Below are 15268 nucleotides of genomic sequence, written 5' to 3' on the forward strand. Positions count from 1 at the left end.
AGATGTGACTCCCACAATTAAATAAACGGGTAAATTGCAAAGTTGGTATTTTTCGATTTTTTTTTTAATTTTATTTCAAGTTATATTTCATTCATGTTTCACATTTTTTTTGTAATGCCTTTTCTTTGTATAAAAAAAGAGTAATTATGTTCTGCTTTGTATAATTGTTGATTTCACGCACGTATTGATCATCTGTTAAAATATATAATTAAAGGTGTTGGTGTTTGCGTTGAAAGTAGGGAAACACTAACCAAAGTACAATTATCTTTAAATAATTCTTTCAGCGAAAATGCAACCTGTTAATAGTTTGTTAATTCATTTCAATGTTTCGCATTTATTTGGGCTTTTCGATTATTATTACAATTTTGAATATTACTTTAGCTTCGCCCACAGCTGCCAATCCTATTAGCAGCTCAACTGCTTAATAGAGATGTAGCAGCAACCGATTTAAGTGCTGGGGTGTGAAATCGAATTCAGAAATATTTAGAAGTGTCCCTAACTCATAACTGTAGTGTCACAGGAAGTTAGTAAAGAATTATTAAGAAGAAATGTTGTTCCACTTTGCATTTGTGGAACGAGTATTTCTGCAATCGTTTCAATTATGTTGAAAACCTTATAATGATCAACGAATTTTTGTTTTGTTTTTCTTAGGCAAAAACAAATGCAATTGTTTTGAAAAAGCGTCAACGGTTTGTTTTCTCGTTAGAAAAAGTTGTGTTTGCTCTTCTTGTTTGTTAGAATAATGAAGGAGAAGAAGAAACTACAAGCTGCAAAACATGATATTCAGTGTATGCACGTGTAACTGTCTGTGTGTATTGTGAGTGTGTATGTTGAGTGTAATTTTTGTTTGTGTCCGGAGTTCGCTTTCTATTCATTTTTTGTTTGCTATTTTTCGATTTTTTCTAAACAAAATGTTACTTTTTTTCGTTGAACTCCAAACGTTGCGCTGCCGGCGGAAATCCGCCGCGACCGTTCAGTGGCTGCGCCAAGCGCGAAGTCATACTATACTGTGGTGGTGTCGACGGACTCGATGCGTGCACCACCCACGTCGCCTCCACCCACAGTTGTGGTCTCTCCTCCGTTTTGCGCGCCGCCGGCAGCATTTCCTTCCTCGCCGGCACTGGCATTGGCCCCAGTGGAGCCGGCGCTCTTCTTGGCGCCAAACTTGATCAGCTCGACGTTGACGTTTATAGTCTTGGTCTGCACAGGCGCCGCAGACTCAGCTGGCTCAGTTTTTACGGCGACCTCGCCCTCAGTGGCTGCTGGGGCGGCTGGGGCATTCTCGCCACCGGTTGTGATGGTCAGCGAGAGATCATTGAGGGACTTCAACACCTTGTCCACGTCATCTTGGGTGCTGGGTGTTCCGTTGCGGTTTCCGAAGTGCAGGAAACACTTTCCAAAATGACCTACCGAAAGGGGGCTAGTAAGTCAAATACTTATAAACTAGATTTAGGTGGCATACCCTTCCAAGTAATCGACATCGGATTGCATTCACGTTTACGCAGCTCCGTTTTCAAGTCCTTGACGCGAATGTCACGCGTCAAATTTGTCAATTTAATGCAGAAATCACGAGGTCCGCGATTCTTGTTCTTCTTAGGACGACGCTCTCCAGTGCCGGCCTCTTCGAACTTACGATCCTCACTCTTAGCACCTCCCTCGACTCCAGACTGATCGCCCTCAGACTGCAAGAATTAAAAAACATTATGATTAAGAACTTCGACTCAGTGGCTTAATACACAAACCTTGGTTGTGCGTCTGCGGCGATTAACGAAACGACCTTTGCGACGTGGTGTGCGTTTCTGCGTAGTCTCCTGCATAATGGTGTTTGAAATAACTCAAAAGTGCCAAATTTAGTCCAATTATACTCACGCCCTGCTGTTCGTTGTCAGTCTGTGAGGTGGTGCGTCCTGGGTTTCCTCGTTGGAAGCGACGACGCACGGGCCCACGGCGGCGTCTATTGTTTTGATGCTGCTCCACATCGGTATCCTCCTCCTTAAGGGATATCGACTTTCCCGCCTTCTCTTCCCGCTCCTTCAGCTGCTGCAGCACAGGTAAGATCTTCAGGCGACGCTCGGACAGAAGCTCCCAGAAGACGCCATCGGGGCGGGGCAAGCGCTTTGACACGCGGATCACTTCTGAGGGAGTCACAATAATGTCCACCGGCGTGTCATACTTCTGAAACAGATTCAGGGGCAGCGAGTCCACCACCTGCACATCGTGCACGATCGTTGCAATAACTGTTTGCGGTGTGATGGCTCCCAGTTCAATGAGGAGGCCGATGTCCAGATCGGCAAACCCATTTCCGCGTCCAATGCGGTAGCCATCGCGTGACACAACTACGGAGCCAATCACCACGATGTCCAGCTTCAGACCGCTGTCCAGTCCGATTTCCGTGCGGAACTTCTGAATATCCTGGACGCGTAGAGCCTCTTTCTTCTGCTCATCGGTGGAATCGGCTGGCACATCTACCTTCAGGCAAAGCGCTGAAGAGTCTCGGGTGCTGGGCAAGTAAACAGACTTGTCGGCCAGCAACGCCTGTTCCTTGAATTCGTGCAAGGCGCGATCGATGTTTACCTTGATGTGCTCTGCAATTAAGGGGAAATCGATATATGATTTCTAAACACAAGACTGTGCGAATGCGATCCCCTTACGTGCTTTCTTGAACTCCTCCTCGTTGATCAGCAATGCAGCAGCCTTATCGGCATCCACGAAGGCAGGAATCCGGTTGAATATGTTGTTGAATCCAACGCCAACCTTACCCTCCTGGATCTTTTTCCAGGTCTGCACGCGCAACGAGCGCTTTGTGGGCTCAATGGGCTGAGCTGCAAGGAAAATGGGGAAGAATATTCTATAATTAATGCCCAGATTTTTGGAGAGCTTGCAACACAATTAGGTATATTTCAATTAGGGTATTTCACTTTTCTAATGATGTTTCAAAAATCTTTTCCAGCCTACATACTTTACAAAAGGTTGAAACTTAGTTAAAACAGATTTGGTTCGGGTTCCTCCTCTTAAATCGAAGATGTGATGTGTTCATAGTCTGGCAATGCCATGCTAGACTTTTGTTTAACTTAAAATATATGCTTTATTTTGAACTAAACGTTAAGAAACTGTTTAAATCGCAACTCTTTAATAACATTGCAGTTAATATCACAATGTAGTTCAAAAGAGTATGACCTAAGTCAAACTTGTTTAACTGTCAAAAAGGTTGTGATTACAAAGCCAGTAACTTTCTTGGGTGCTCATAATGGTTTGAGTGAAGGAAGTTCGTCTGTACTTGTATGAACTTTAAGAGTGCAAATTAAATGTGCTGAATGGCACAAACTCAGCACTAGCTCTTATCGTCTGTAATGAACGCGTGTTATCACGCCAGTTTTGTGCTGGACTAAAGGTGATACCATGGCTGATAAACCGGTTTTCACGCCCTGCAATCAGATGTGAAATGAGCCCAAACAAACACCAGCAAACACCGGCCCATGCCATCAATAACAAAAATCTGCATAGAAAACAGTAGGCAGAGTTGCCACCTGTGCGAATTCTCAAACACACCTACTTATGTATGTACGTTTGTTAAAGCAGTAAAACTTTAAAATCCAACAAACGGCAGGTGTATTTTGAACAGCCCACTTGCGTTAGCGGGTTCAAGAAAGAAAATAATTGGCGTCGAAGAATCCTAATATCGATATTGACGCATGACCAATAAGTTGGCAACGCTCCGGCACGCACACACACACGTACGCACAAACATTTCACAGCGATGAGCGCATCAAAACGCGAATTTCTCAATTAATATGTATGCATGTGAGCAGCGCCGTGTGTTAGTGTGCAATTGTGGAATTGGGAGGTCGAGGAGCGGCGAGCAGGAAGAAATGGCAATAGCGCGAGCACAGAATCACTCGAAATCGGCCAAGAGCAGCCGAAAATGATTCATATCGTACTATTTGCGGGCGCAATGGTAATTGTAAGCAGAATGCGCGCAAAGATGACGTAATTAATGTCAACAACACAACCGTGGATCGCCGACCGACAAGAAAAAGCGGGCATAGGCATGTAGATATGTGTGCATATATGTACACACTTGTTCCTATTCCCATTTTGCATTGCCCTGTGGCCTCTCAGTTTCGGCGTTTTGACAACTCTTATTTACAGCTAGAGTCCACTAGAAATAAATATGGCGGAATTTTGACAACTTTTTGCCTTTTCACTTCGTAAAATGGCCGTGAGCAAAGGGGAATGCGGAAACCAGCTGCGATTGTGCCCTTGATCCCTTTTTAAAATATGAACAGCACGAATGCACAAAATACAAAGGCTGGCCAAACGCGGCGCAAAATATTTATGATAACATTCTCACACTCACGCAAGGTACATATATGCAATTTTTTTTTTTCGTTCTATTCATTCTCGCCCGACGGGGCGGTGCGGTACGGGGGGGAACTTACTTGTCGACGATACCTCCTGCGCGGTGTTTGCACCGTTCTCCGCGGCGGCAGCGGGAGCTGCGTTGCTTAGATCTTCCATCGTATCGCGTTTATAAGTTGTGTATCAAACCGTTGCTGGTTTCCTTCGCTAAACAATTTTTTCTTCGCTGAATTTACACAAGTTACAGAGCAACGTCTACCTTCTCCTTCTGCTTCCAACAAACCACGTTTCTCACACGAAGAAATCTTGCGATGGGCGGTCGGCGGCGGCGAATTCGAGCTATCGATGATTTGCCCCTCTCTTGCACACGATGCTTACTGGTTCTGAATGCGATGGTCGAACGAAACAGAACAAAAAGTTAACACAACTTGCAAGTGCTGAACAACCAGTCTCAGTAAATCAACGAACGAAAATGAAATGATACTTGATTTTGACTTTGACAAATAACCAGTGGGGCCTTGAAATGTGTGCAGAATATACCAAAAACATCGTTGCACATTTAATCGTTATCAGAATGATGTATCGATCTATCATTTTCAAACACTGCAATAATTAAGTATTTCCGAAAATAAAAAAAAAGACTAATTTTTGAACTCAGACGGAAAATATTAAAATAGGTATTTATTAATCATATAATATATGTAGTAGAACGAAAATGATTAATTATGTTAATTAAATGCCTACTCTGGACATCCCTGGAGAATTATCATCCTACACAATTGTGTTCAATATTATTTATTTTTGCTTATATATAAAAACCTAACTAGTTTCCAAATAAAAAAAAATTTTCCAAGCCGCTGATATTAATTGTCTTTGGAAGATACCTTAATGCCAATTTAAATCGTATTTTTGACATTTTAATGTTATAGAAAAGGTTTACGTTGTGGCTATTTGTAAATTTTTTGTTAGATCGTAAAATCCCGAAAAATGCAAAAAAAAAAAATGTGTTCAATATTATTTATTTTTTTCTTGGATAAAAAAAACTTAACTATTTTCCAAATAAAAATAATTTCCAAGACGCTGATACTAATTTCCTTTGGAAGATACCTTAATGCCAAAATTTTAATCGTATTTTTGACGTTGTGACTATTTTTAAATTTTTTGTTAGATCGTAAAATCTTGAAAAATGCAAACAAAAAAAAAAGGGTGCTAAAGTTATTGTTGGGGGTGACACTGAAATCTTTTCCTTTCAAAGCTCTCCATCCTAAAGTCGAACTGGAGGTAAGGCAAAGCCTCGCTCCCAGTCAGCAGTCAGAGAACGCCGAACGGCCCATTTTCTCGTCTCATCGTAAACAGAGGTTTAAAACTGCTAAATAACATTCGACTTCTTTCAGATTGCCGAATTTTGACCGGTAATTACATACATAAATGATTCGGGGGAGCCTTGTCGCTCTTTTGGATCATTATGACCTTCGCCGATTTACTAGGAAAAAATTGTAGGGCCATATTAGATCCCAAAAGAATGAAAAAGTGCAAGGCATTGCATTATAAATGTAGACTAAGAACAAAACTAAATATATACATTCCATTTTAGAAATATAATCCTAATACTGTTTATTTTAAGGACTATCGTATTTACAATAATTAATCTAATACTAATCAGTAATAATCGTTTGGAGCCAATATGTGATATGTAAATTGCACAATATATTGCCCACATTATGTAAACAATGCCTCAATCATCGTATGGCCTGCGACATGTGCAAAGCATTTATAATGAGGGTTAGCTCCGCGTCCTTTAAATTTGCGCCCCGCAAATTTGCCTCCTGCAAGTCACTTCCTGAAAGATTGCACTTTTCCAAATCTGCTCCAGCTAGAACTGTAAATTTGTTTTTTTTTTAAATAAGTTAGACCAGCTTAAGATAAGTGGATTTAGATTTAGTTTCTTGTACCTGCTGCCCGCAAATTGCAATTCTTCATATTTGCGTTCTTTAAATTAGCGACACGCAAGTTAACACCTGCCATATTGCTGCTTTCCAGACAGGCTCCCTTGAGATTTACGCCTTCCAGGTTGGTTCGGACACCTATTTTTAATATGATTTTAATATAAATGTAAGTATGTGTTGCAAATTTGTATAATCAACAATGGATAAAAGTAATTACGCTAGCTTACAACCGAAATGGTATCATTGACACCGAAATCTGATAAAATTGAATTTATGGGTAACTGTTATTGAACTCCTAGACTACGAAAATGTTTTTTTTAACTGTTATTATAGACGAGCGAAAGGGCATAGTAGCTAATGCTCTTAGTTAATATTAAATTTTTAGTTTTAACCATAAGCTAGCTTTATATAAATAAATAAATAAATATATCTATGGGTACTCTTTTTAAATAATTTTTGGTAGATTCCAAAAAAATATATGATTTTCGATTTTATAATTTAAATTTGAATTATTTGAAAATAAGATATGATCTTATTTGTGTACAATTCAATAATGGAAGCCAACAGTAAAGAGGTCTTGAGAGAAATTGCTTTCAGCGGCTAGGGACTATTTCAGCACACTGTGCACAAGAGGTATACAAGCATTTTCTTGAAAATGCCAAGTAAAAAAGAATACTTAAGGAACCTGACAAATATAAGCAAGTTATTTATGGTAATTAGTTTGTTCAAACACCTGTGGGATCCTCGAAATTACACCCCCGCAGATTTGCACCTTCCTAGAAAATTAAACAAATTAGTTGATGTTCAAAGGTTGTCGTTCACTAGTTTTTTACCATATTTGCGCAAAGTCCACGCACTGAAACCAGCTGGGCGCACTCTAAATTTGCGAACTGAAGATCAGCTCTTTCCAGGCAGCAATAGTTAAGATTGGTGTGGGACAAATTACAGTGAGACATATTTGCGTACTGTAAAGTAAAAAAACATGTTGTTTAACGATATTATTGTCAAATAAAACTATATACATATAGTAAGTGGCTAAAAATCGTGGTCATCTTAATTGTTTGCTCTTGCAGAGGGTATTATAATTCAGTCCGAAGCCCGAAGGAAACTTTTCCGACCCTTTAAAGTATATCGGACGAGTATTTCATATAGGTTCTATTTAAACAATCGGAAAAATGACAGATGTTTTCCAATTAAAAAAAAATAATTGTCAATAATTTTTAAATTGCGGTTTCAATTTTGCAAAATCGGGATGCTGTATTAGACAACTCTCATTATAACAACCAAAAAAAAATTTTTTTTTTATGTATTTTGAGATTTAGTAATAGTAATGGTTTAATATTTCAATATATTTAATTACGGATTCATTTAAATCGTTCGACTATAGCATATAGCTCTCCTGGGAAAATTGGAAAAATATTTGGAAAAACTGTAGCTTTGCTGTTTTTCAATTGATTTGAATGTAGAAAGTAATGGATTGTTAATTAAGAATTACGGTTTTAATTTAATTAAAATCGGACAACGATCAACTGACGGAGTTATGTATACAAGATAAAGAATTTACTATTAAAGGACATGGACATATCCTTGACAACAAAAATATTTTGGTATATTCAATGCTAATCGAAGGTATCAAACGTGTTATGTTTTACTGGTTTTTGGGATATTAGGGAAACATTTATCGCATTTCTTTATACATGTTTTTAGAAAAACCAACACAAACAATAAAAAAACATCATCTGAAAACTGTTCTGTCTGTTGAGTCTAAAAGGACGGCCATAATTAAGTGCTATTTTACCCAACTAGTTTCTATCCACTTGTTGTGTAAGTGTTTATATAGTTTTCAATTCGAGCTAAATATATAATTTGAATGATTAAGTTATGGGTAACTTAGGCGACGTCTATATATTATTTAATTATAAACCTATAAGTGGGAGTCAGCAGGATAATTACTTTTATCGACTCTTTGGAAATTTTTGTTTGAAGTATTTCTTACAAACCAGGGGAAAGAGGTATCTTATATTGTCATCATACCAGCTATTCCTTGCAGAGCTTCTTCCCACACATACCTTAAAGTTGATGTTGCGGAAGTCTAGCTTTCGCAAATCGGCTCCGGAAAGGTTTACCCCCTGAAAGCGCAGCTCCGTAATCACGGATGTTTGGATGATGGCCTTAATTACATCGTTCCGCGTCAGTGGTCTGTCTCCCAGCGGCGCCTCCTGCTGTCCCAGGCGCTCCTCCAAATGGGTGACCAGCGAGAAGATGCCGAAGAACCGTGCCTCCTCCAGGACGCCCAGTACGCTGATATTCGAATCGCAGACGAACTGGCCGTGGCGCAGGTAGTTGATGATCGGCTCGAAATACCGGGGGCTCCGGTCGATAAGAAACGCTCCCTGCTCGTCCCGTTCACTGGGCATCATGCTACCATCTTGCAAGAACATCCGCGCAAGCATCGAATCTGGTTCCCTGCCCACCAGAGTGTCGATGGTGGTGGCGTATATCTGACCACCTACATTCAGCTTGACCCAGCGGTTGGGGGCAAAGCTGCTGGGGGCGCCGATACTTGCGTCTGCAGGGGCGGGCTCGTCCTTTCCGGCACCAGAACCGATCTCCTTCGGATCACTGTCCATTTGTTTGGGCAGTTCGAAAATTGCTACACGACCAATTCCCAGCTGCTTTTACTTTGCCCTCTTCCTCTTCTCTTTGAAGTCATTCGCAGTGAACGTTCTCAAGACCTGTTTACACTGGTGCCGCAACAGCAAAAGAATTCGCAATTGAAATAGGCTCAGTTGGAACAACATTTTCTCGGTGTTTTGGTTTGCCTTAATTTGGTGACGAAGATTGATATGCTGTGAAATTATGCCGTTATAAATTCGATAAATGAGTATATAAATTGGTATCTGAAAACTTTCTTATTTCGATGCCACATTATTATAGTTTGCAGGCAAAAACGGTATACTGACAAAAGTCTGATCACATTAATAATTCTAACGTCGCCCAATCAGATGCTTTCACAACAGCTGTGGCGCGTGGTGAGGCCACTCCGATGGATCAAAATTTAATCACAAGTGTGAAACGGGTATAAGGTCGTAATAGTTTTCGATAGTCCAGTCATCGGGATGTGTGTATATGTAAATACAAAAAAATTATAAAATTAGGCTTTCAAATCGTCGGGAAGGTCGCTTTGAAGCGAAGAATCAACACAGCAAGCAGGGCAAATGGCCGCCGCCGAGACAGGTGCAGTAGCCAGCGGCAGTGCGGTGTCCTCTGGGCAACGCGGAGTCAGCCGCGTTCTTGCCAAGTTGTCGCAATCTTTGGCCGGAGGCGAGTTTTACGAGGCGCACATGATGTACAGGACGCTATACTTTCGGTACGGTTTTTCTAAAAGATAATTGTCAGAATGGGTACAAATATTTTTTTCTCGTGGCCAGGTACACAGCCCAAAAGCGCTACGAGGACTGTCTGGATCTGCTCTTCGACGGAGCTCAGCAGCTGATTGCAAAGGAGCAGGAAAGCAGTGCAGCGGACCTGTGCCTCCTGCTCGTTGACACGTTGGAAAAGCGAGGACCGCAGGCCGAGGACACCGACAACTTCCTCTGGGTGCCACGCCTGGGAGCCTTGATCCGTGGACTCAACGCAGCGACGGTGGAGCGCGAAACCCTGATCGTGAGCTTCTCAGGTTTTCAGCAGCGACGTGTCGCATAACTTGTACCCATGCTCTTTTCCAGCAACGGACCATTAAATGGAGCACGACCCTGCACGGGCAGTACGGCCACCCGGTGCTGCACAAGCTGATTGCGCACGTGTTCTGGACCGAGGGCAACATCGAGTCTGCTCGCCACCACTACCTGCTCTGCCAGGACGGCAGCCTCTGCGGCCGGGTGCTGATCGAGATCAGCCAGAGCAGGGGCTTCCAGGGCGAGGTAGACCTGTTCCTAGTGCAGGCGGTGCTGCAGCAGCTCTCGCTCAAGGACCGCAAGACCGCCGAGGACACGTTCACCGAGTACACACGCTACCATACCAAGCTGCTGAGGAATGAGTTTCCCTACAAGGAGCCGCTGGTCAATTTCCTGTACTTCCTGTTTCGCCTTATCGACGCGAAGAGTGTGGCCGGGTTTCGGGCCCTGCGCAAGCTTTACGATCCATCGCTGAAGCGCGACACGTCGTTTCTGAAGTACGTGGCCAAGATCGGAGTGATCTATTTCGATGAGCAGCCAGAAGCTGCCCATGCCGGACTACCAGGATTGGGAGGAATGTTTGGGGGCATATTCAATCGCCTGATGGCGGGCTTCGACGAAGATGACACAGAGGATCAGGGCGCGCCAGAGGGACGGCAAAGCGTAAATAACGAGCTGGACTAACATCAACTGGAGTTTTTTGGAGGAATGGTGCACGGCTTGGGAGGAGGCCCCTGCTCTTTTTGAACGCTCTAAGTCAACGAAGTTCTTTACCACAAAATCACCGGGCTATTCTTGTTATAATTTTAATATACTGTATGAAAAATTATTTAACATAAGCGTATAGTCGCGGTAAATGCAATGTAGATTCCACAGTGTTTCATATGGAAATTATACAAAGATGTATTTCACAATGAACATGAACTTTACTATCGAAAGAATGCCACCAATCGGGGTACTATCTTAATCTTAGATCTGGGTGTTATTAGAAGTAGAACATGGCCTCTGAGACATGGAATAAGTGAAAGCTTTCATTAGCAACAGAGAAGGTATTTTAAAAAACAATGGAAATTACATTAATCTTTAGTGTGCATTTGTGTAGGAAATCTAATGAAATAAAGATTCAGTGGGGTAACGAAATTGTTTTTGTTAATCATTTTTGTCTTGATGATTATAGTATAGGTACAGATTATGATTACAGGTATCGTGATGCTAAAAGCGTTTAGAGAAAAATGTGAGTGTTTGTAATGGGAGAATCAATAAAAAAATGTTTTTATTTCAAGTCACGATCTATGAACAACTTTTTTTAACCGTGATATTAAGCCTTCAAAGTCTTAAGTCGAAAATCAGTTGATCTTAACTTGTCTTGTCAACTAGGAAAACATTACCAGTTTGAGCAGTTTTTCGCTAACATTGAATAAAACTAGCAAAGTATTAAGTTTCCTTCTTAAGGGTTTATATATTGTAATAATTAAAAAAATATTATTTTTCCTAGTGTTCATATATCTAAGAATACACACAGAAAATGTTATATCGTTCCAGTGAATATTTTTGAAGTTACACGCAGTGATGTACAAACTTTAAACTTTTTTTTTCCTAAAATGGTGTTTTTAATGCCGGTGACCAACATTATTCGAAAACGGCTCAACCGATTAGTCTCAAATTTTAACACGAGCTTCTTATTTTTTTTATTAAGTAATCGAAAGTTTTTTTCCACCGACAAATATTTTTTTATATAAAAAGTCCAAAATTAAATTTTTTTTGAGAAACCGCAATTTTTTCAAAGAAACTTATATTGTTTACTTTTTTCATTAATAACACTACTTTAACGAAATCTGTTTTTTAAATTCGGAGGATCCAGTTCAGAGATATAGTGGTCAATGCAAAAGGTCTTTTGTGAGACGAGCTCCCGGAGATCAGCTGTAGCTCTTTTCAAACAAATATTTTTAGTAATACTAAGTCTTAAAATACAGTTAAAAGATAACATAAGATAACATTGTGAACAGATTTTTAGATTTATACATTTTTCACAGAATATAAGTTTTCTCAGAAAAAATCTTAAAATTTGTTTAAACTATTTATTGGTCGAAACAAAATTATTTTTAACTTAAAAAATATATATCTGCTATCCATTTCCAAAACCTTCAAAACTTTATTCCAAAAAAAAAATTACAATTACTCCGATGTTATTGTCTAGTTATACAATTTTTGAAGGTGCAAGAGTATATATATAAAGAATTTTTTTGTACTATTTAAGTAACAAAAAGTTTAAAATTGAATATTTAAGTTTAGTTATAATTGGCTTTCCGTTCTTCATCAAATTGTACAACTTCAATGATTAACAAAATTTTTTTCTATATAAAAACAATTTTTTCGGCTCGAATTTCTTTGGTCATAAGTTTATTTTTTAGCGACTCCACATAATAAATTAACAAAATTTAAAGAAACAAAATTTTATTTTTATGACAAAATGGTACATTTTTAAAGTCTGTTTTTCACCACCCACACAAAACCCCTTATTTTATAAGCCAGCCAAACCTTATTTAAAAAAAACGGTTAAGGAAACCCCGCAACAAGTAAATTTTCTGATGCGATAATATCGAACGCGCAGCAAAAAATAGTAACTAGGATCTGGTCCCACTAAAATCATCGAATGTGCCCTGCAGAATGTATCAGATTATTTTAGTTTAGTTTTATTTTCATTGAGACGGCACAAAAGAAGCAAATTTAAGAAACGCTCAGAACAGAAGTGAAAGCACAAGATTCAGTCGGAAAAAGGCCGGAGCAACGCACAGAAAACGGAGCAGGAACCAAGTAAGTGGGAAGGGTCGGCCAGCCGATTAACATAAATACAAGTACATGGTGTGACAATTGCAGCCCAATGGCCGACGAAGCTGCAGTGCCCCCCGCAGACAGTGCGGCACCTGCACCCGCAGCTGCAGCTGGAGAGGATCACACTACGCTGACCGTGCCAACGGCGCCGCCTGCGCCAGCTAACAAAGCGCCCACAGACACCTCCACGTCCACCACAGTCCAGGTGGGGGATGGGGCGGAGGCGGAGCGCTGCTGCTGGATCTGCTTCGCCACCGACGAGGACAACCGGCTGGCGGCGTGGGTGAGACCCTGCCAGTGCCGCGGCACCACCAAGTGGGTGCACCAGAGCTGCCTCTACCGCTGGATCGACGAGAAGACCCAGAGGGGCAACGCCCTGCGCTCCGTGTCCTGTCCGCAGTGCCAGACGGAGTACATAATCGTGTTCCCCCAGATGGGCAAATTCGGACGCGCCCTGGAGGCGATGGACAACCTCATAAAGCGCCTCAGCCCCTTTTTGGCGGCTGGCTTCTTTGTGGGCTCCCTGTACTGGACAGCCGTCTCTTATGGGGCGGTTACGTTCTTGCAGGTATGGCGCTCTGAATAACCCACTTGTTGCCCTGCCCCTGCTAACCGAACGCACCATTGCAGATAGTGGGCCATGAGCACGGCATGTCCATAATGGAGGCCGGCGATCCGCTCGTGCTCCTCATCGGACTGCCGGCAATCCCGGTGGGACTGGTTCTTGGCCGCTTGATTCGCTGGGAGGATGCCCTGTTGCGTCTGATTCGAAACCGCGGCACTGTGGTGCGGAAGTTTCCCTTTGTGAGCCTCATCTACCCGAACCTGTAAGTGCACATTAGCCTGCCAGACTATCAGCTCCTAAACCCTTGTCGTTTGTCGCAAACAGCAACCAGGATGATGAGCAGCAGAGCACCAGCAATCCGGCCACCCCGGCGCTGACCGACCCTGTGTCGGCCACGCGAGTTTTCTGTGGCGCCCTGCTGCTGCCCACCATATCCTCGATTCTGGGTCGGATTCTCTTTGACTCCGTGGACAACACGCTGCACCGCACACTGCTCGGCGGACTCACCTTTATAACGGTAAAGGGAATCCTCAAAATTTACCTCAAGCAGGAGCAGTACGGTCGCCGTAAGAAGCGTAGAATCGAGGACTACACGGAGGAAAACATCCGCAACTTCATGCATCGCAACAATAACAACGCCGCAGGCGCAGGCGCAGCACGACAGGACCCGCAGCAGCAGCAGCAGCAGCAGCCGCAGCAGCGACCAGTGCCACCAGTGCAGCGAATGGATGCAGTAATCACTCGCCCACGCGGCAACAGTGGCGGAAGCGTTGTCTAGAAGGCATTGGGATCGGATCGGATCCAATTTATAGGGCCAACTGTTTTCCACGATTTATCGTTTGTTTTAAGTTAATTGTTTTACCTCTCACACTTGCAAGGACACACAACCACAAGCCCACTTAATTGGCTTTAGGTGGCTGAGAATCTGGCAAACTGTTTGCAGGTAAGCAAGCTAAATTTATTGTTAAAGTACACTATGTGTAATGGCCGGAAAATAAATGTATTTTCAAACTAGATGCCAGCTAAACCTGGCAAATATTTTGTTAACAACTCAACAAAATCCGCCATGTCCTTGCGTAGATATAATATCGATATAGTACATAGTGGATTTATATATTTATATGCTTCCACACACTTGAATTTATACGTTACCCTTTTTGTAAATTAAAAAGTTGCCTCTGTAAATAAAAGCAAAACCCTCGGCTGTGGGTGAGTTATAACCATGAGTTCAGTGGACGTGGACTTTGATTTTGATTCGGCCCAAAGATTTGTGTTAAATCCAGCTTCTGATTAGGATGACAGATTAGATAGAATTGCTGATGCTAGCCAGAAAAGAAGAAAGGAAGAAGGGAAGAAAGGAAGCAGGGGAAGCAAGAAAGTGTGAGTAATGCATTTACTGAACACAAGTATAACTTTTGCGGTGCTGAGTCACTGCGATTCAACGATATAATGAACCCGCAAAGCAACTGACCGCCTGACGGTGGAGTTTGTGCTGACCTAGGAGGTGTCTTTATTTGCATTCGTGCTGATGCCTGATTCACATATATACGTATGTACATATGACCGCTTCCAAGCTTGCGTTAACTTGGCCACTAACGATCGACAGAATCAGTCTTCAGTTTGGTGTCTATACGGCAGAGACAAAATATACTGTTAAAGAACTGTCCGAAGTGAATGCTCCAAAAAGCGATCTAATCGTTTATAATTGTTAGCAAGTTGTGTGTTTGTTTTGTCTATTTGCGCTTATCATCGGGAGCACAGGTATAGCTATAGGTATAGCGCAAGATACGGGTGTGCATTTGGCAGATACGCTGAAATACGATGAGCGATCAACTGTGCGCAATACTGACTTTCCAATGCCCTTTAAGTCATCAGTTAGTGTGTCAGTA

General features: G+C 41.8%; 4 protein-coding genes across 4 annotated transcripts; 2 read left to right on the forward strand and 2 right to left on the reverse strand.

Moving 5' to 3' along the window:
* Positions 1–34: 34 nt before the first annotated feature.
* On the reverse strand, positions 35–4821 carry LOC128251745 (methenyltetrahydrofolate synthase domain-containing protein). Its single transcript, XM_052978887.1, has 6 exons — positions 4440–4821; positions 2652–2822; positions 1870–2585; positions 1743–1811; positions 1463–1682; positions 35–1406 (listed from the first exon to the last, which is right to left on the reverse strand). Exons 1-6 carry the CDS (start codon positions 4516–4518, stop codon positions 1003–1005), a joined length of 1659 nt encoding a protein of 552 aa, XP_052834847.1. The 5' UTR covers positions 4519–4821; the 3' UTR covers positions 35–1002.
* A 1117-nt stretch (positions 4822–5938) lies between these two features.
* Positions 5939–9015, reverse strand: LOC128253132 (BTB/POZ domain-containing protein KCTD9). The gene is made up of 5 exons (XM_052981308.1): positions 8375–9015; positions 7139–7270; positions 7039–7081; positions 6312–6443; positions 5939–6238 (listed from the first exon to the last, which is right to left on the reverse strand). Exons 1-5 carry the CDS (start codon positions 8933–8935, stop codon positions 6099–6101), a joined length of 1008 nt encoding a protein of 335 aa, XP_052837268.1. The 5' UTR covers positions 8936–9015; the 3' UTR covers positions 5939–6098.
* Positions 9016–9385: 370 nt separating this feature from the next.
* Positions 9386–10900, forward strand: LOC128266418 (Golgi to ER traffic protein 4 homolog). Its single transcript, XM_053002921.1, has 3 exons — positions 9386–9675; positions 9737–9971; positions 10034–10900. Exons 1-3 carry the CDS (start codon positions 9524–9526, stop codon positions 10664–10666), a joined length of 1020 nt encoding a protein of 339 aa, XP_052858881.1. The 5' UTR covers positions 9386–9523; the 3' UTR covers positions 10667–10900.
* Positions 10901–12593: 1693 nt separating this feature from the next.
* Positions 12594–14605, forward strand: LOC128257876 (E3 ubiquitin-protein ligase MARCHF5). The gene is made up of 4 exons (XM_052989103.1): positions 12594–12796; positions 12860–13382; positions 13445–13641; positions 13704–14605. The coding sequence occupies exons 2-4, from the start codon at positions 12864–12866 to the stop codon at positions 14155–14157; spliced, it is 1170 nt and encodes a 389-aa protein (XP_052845063.1). The 5' UTR covers positions 12594–12796; positions 12860–12863; the 3' UTR covers positions 14158–14605.
* Positions 14606–15268: the final 663 nt, after the last annotated feature.

The sequence above is a fragment of the Drosophila gunungcola genome, chromosome 3R (assembly GCF_025200985.1).
Source record: "Drosophila gunungcola strain Sukarami chromosome 3R, Dgunungcola_SK_2, whole genome shotgun sequence".
Lineage (NCBI taxonomy): Eukaryota > Metazoa > Arthropoda > Insecta > Diptera > Drosophilidae > Drosophila > Drosophila gunungcola.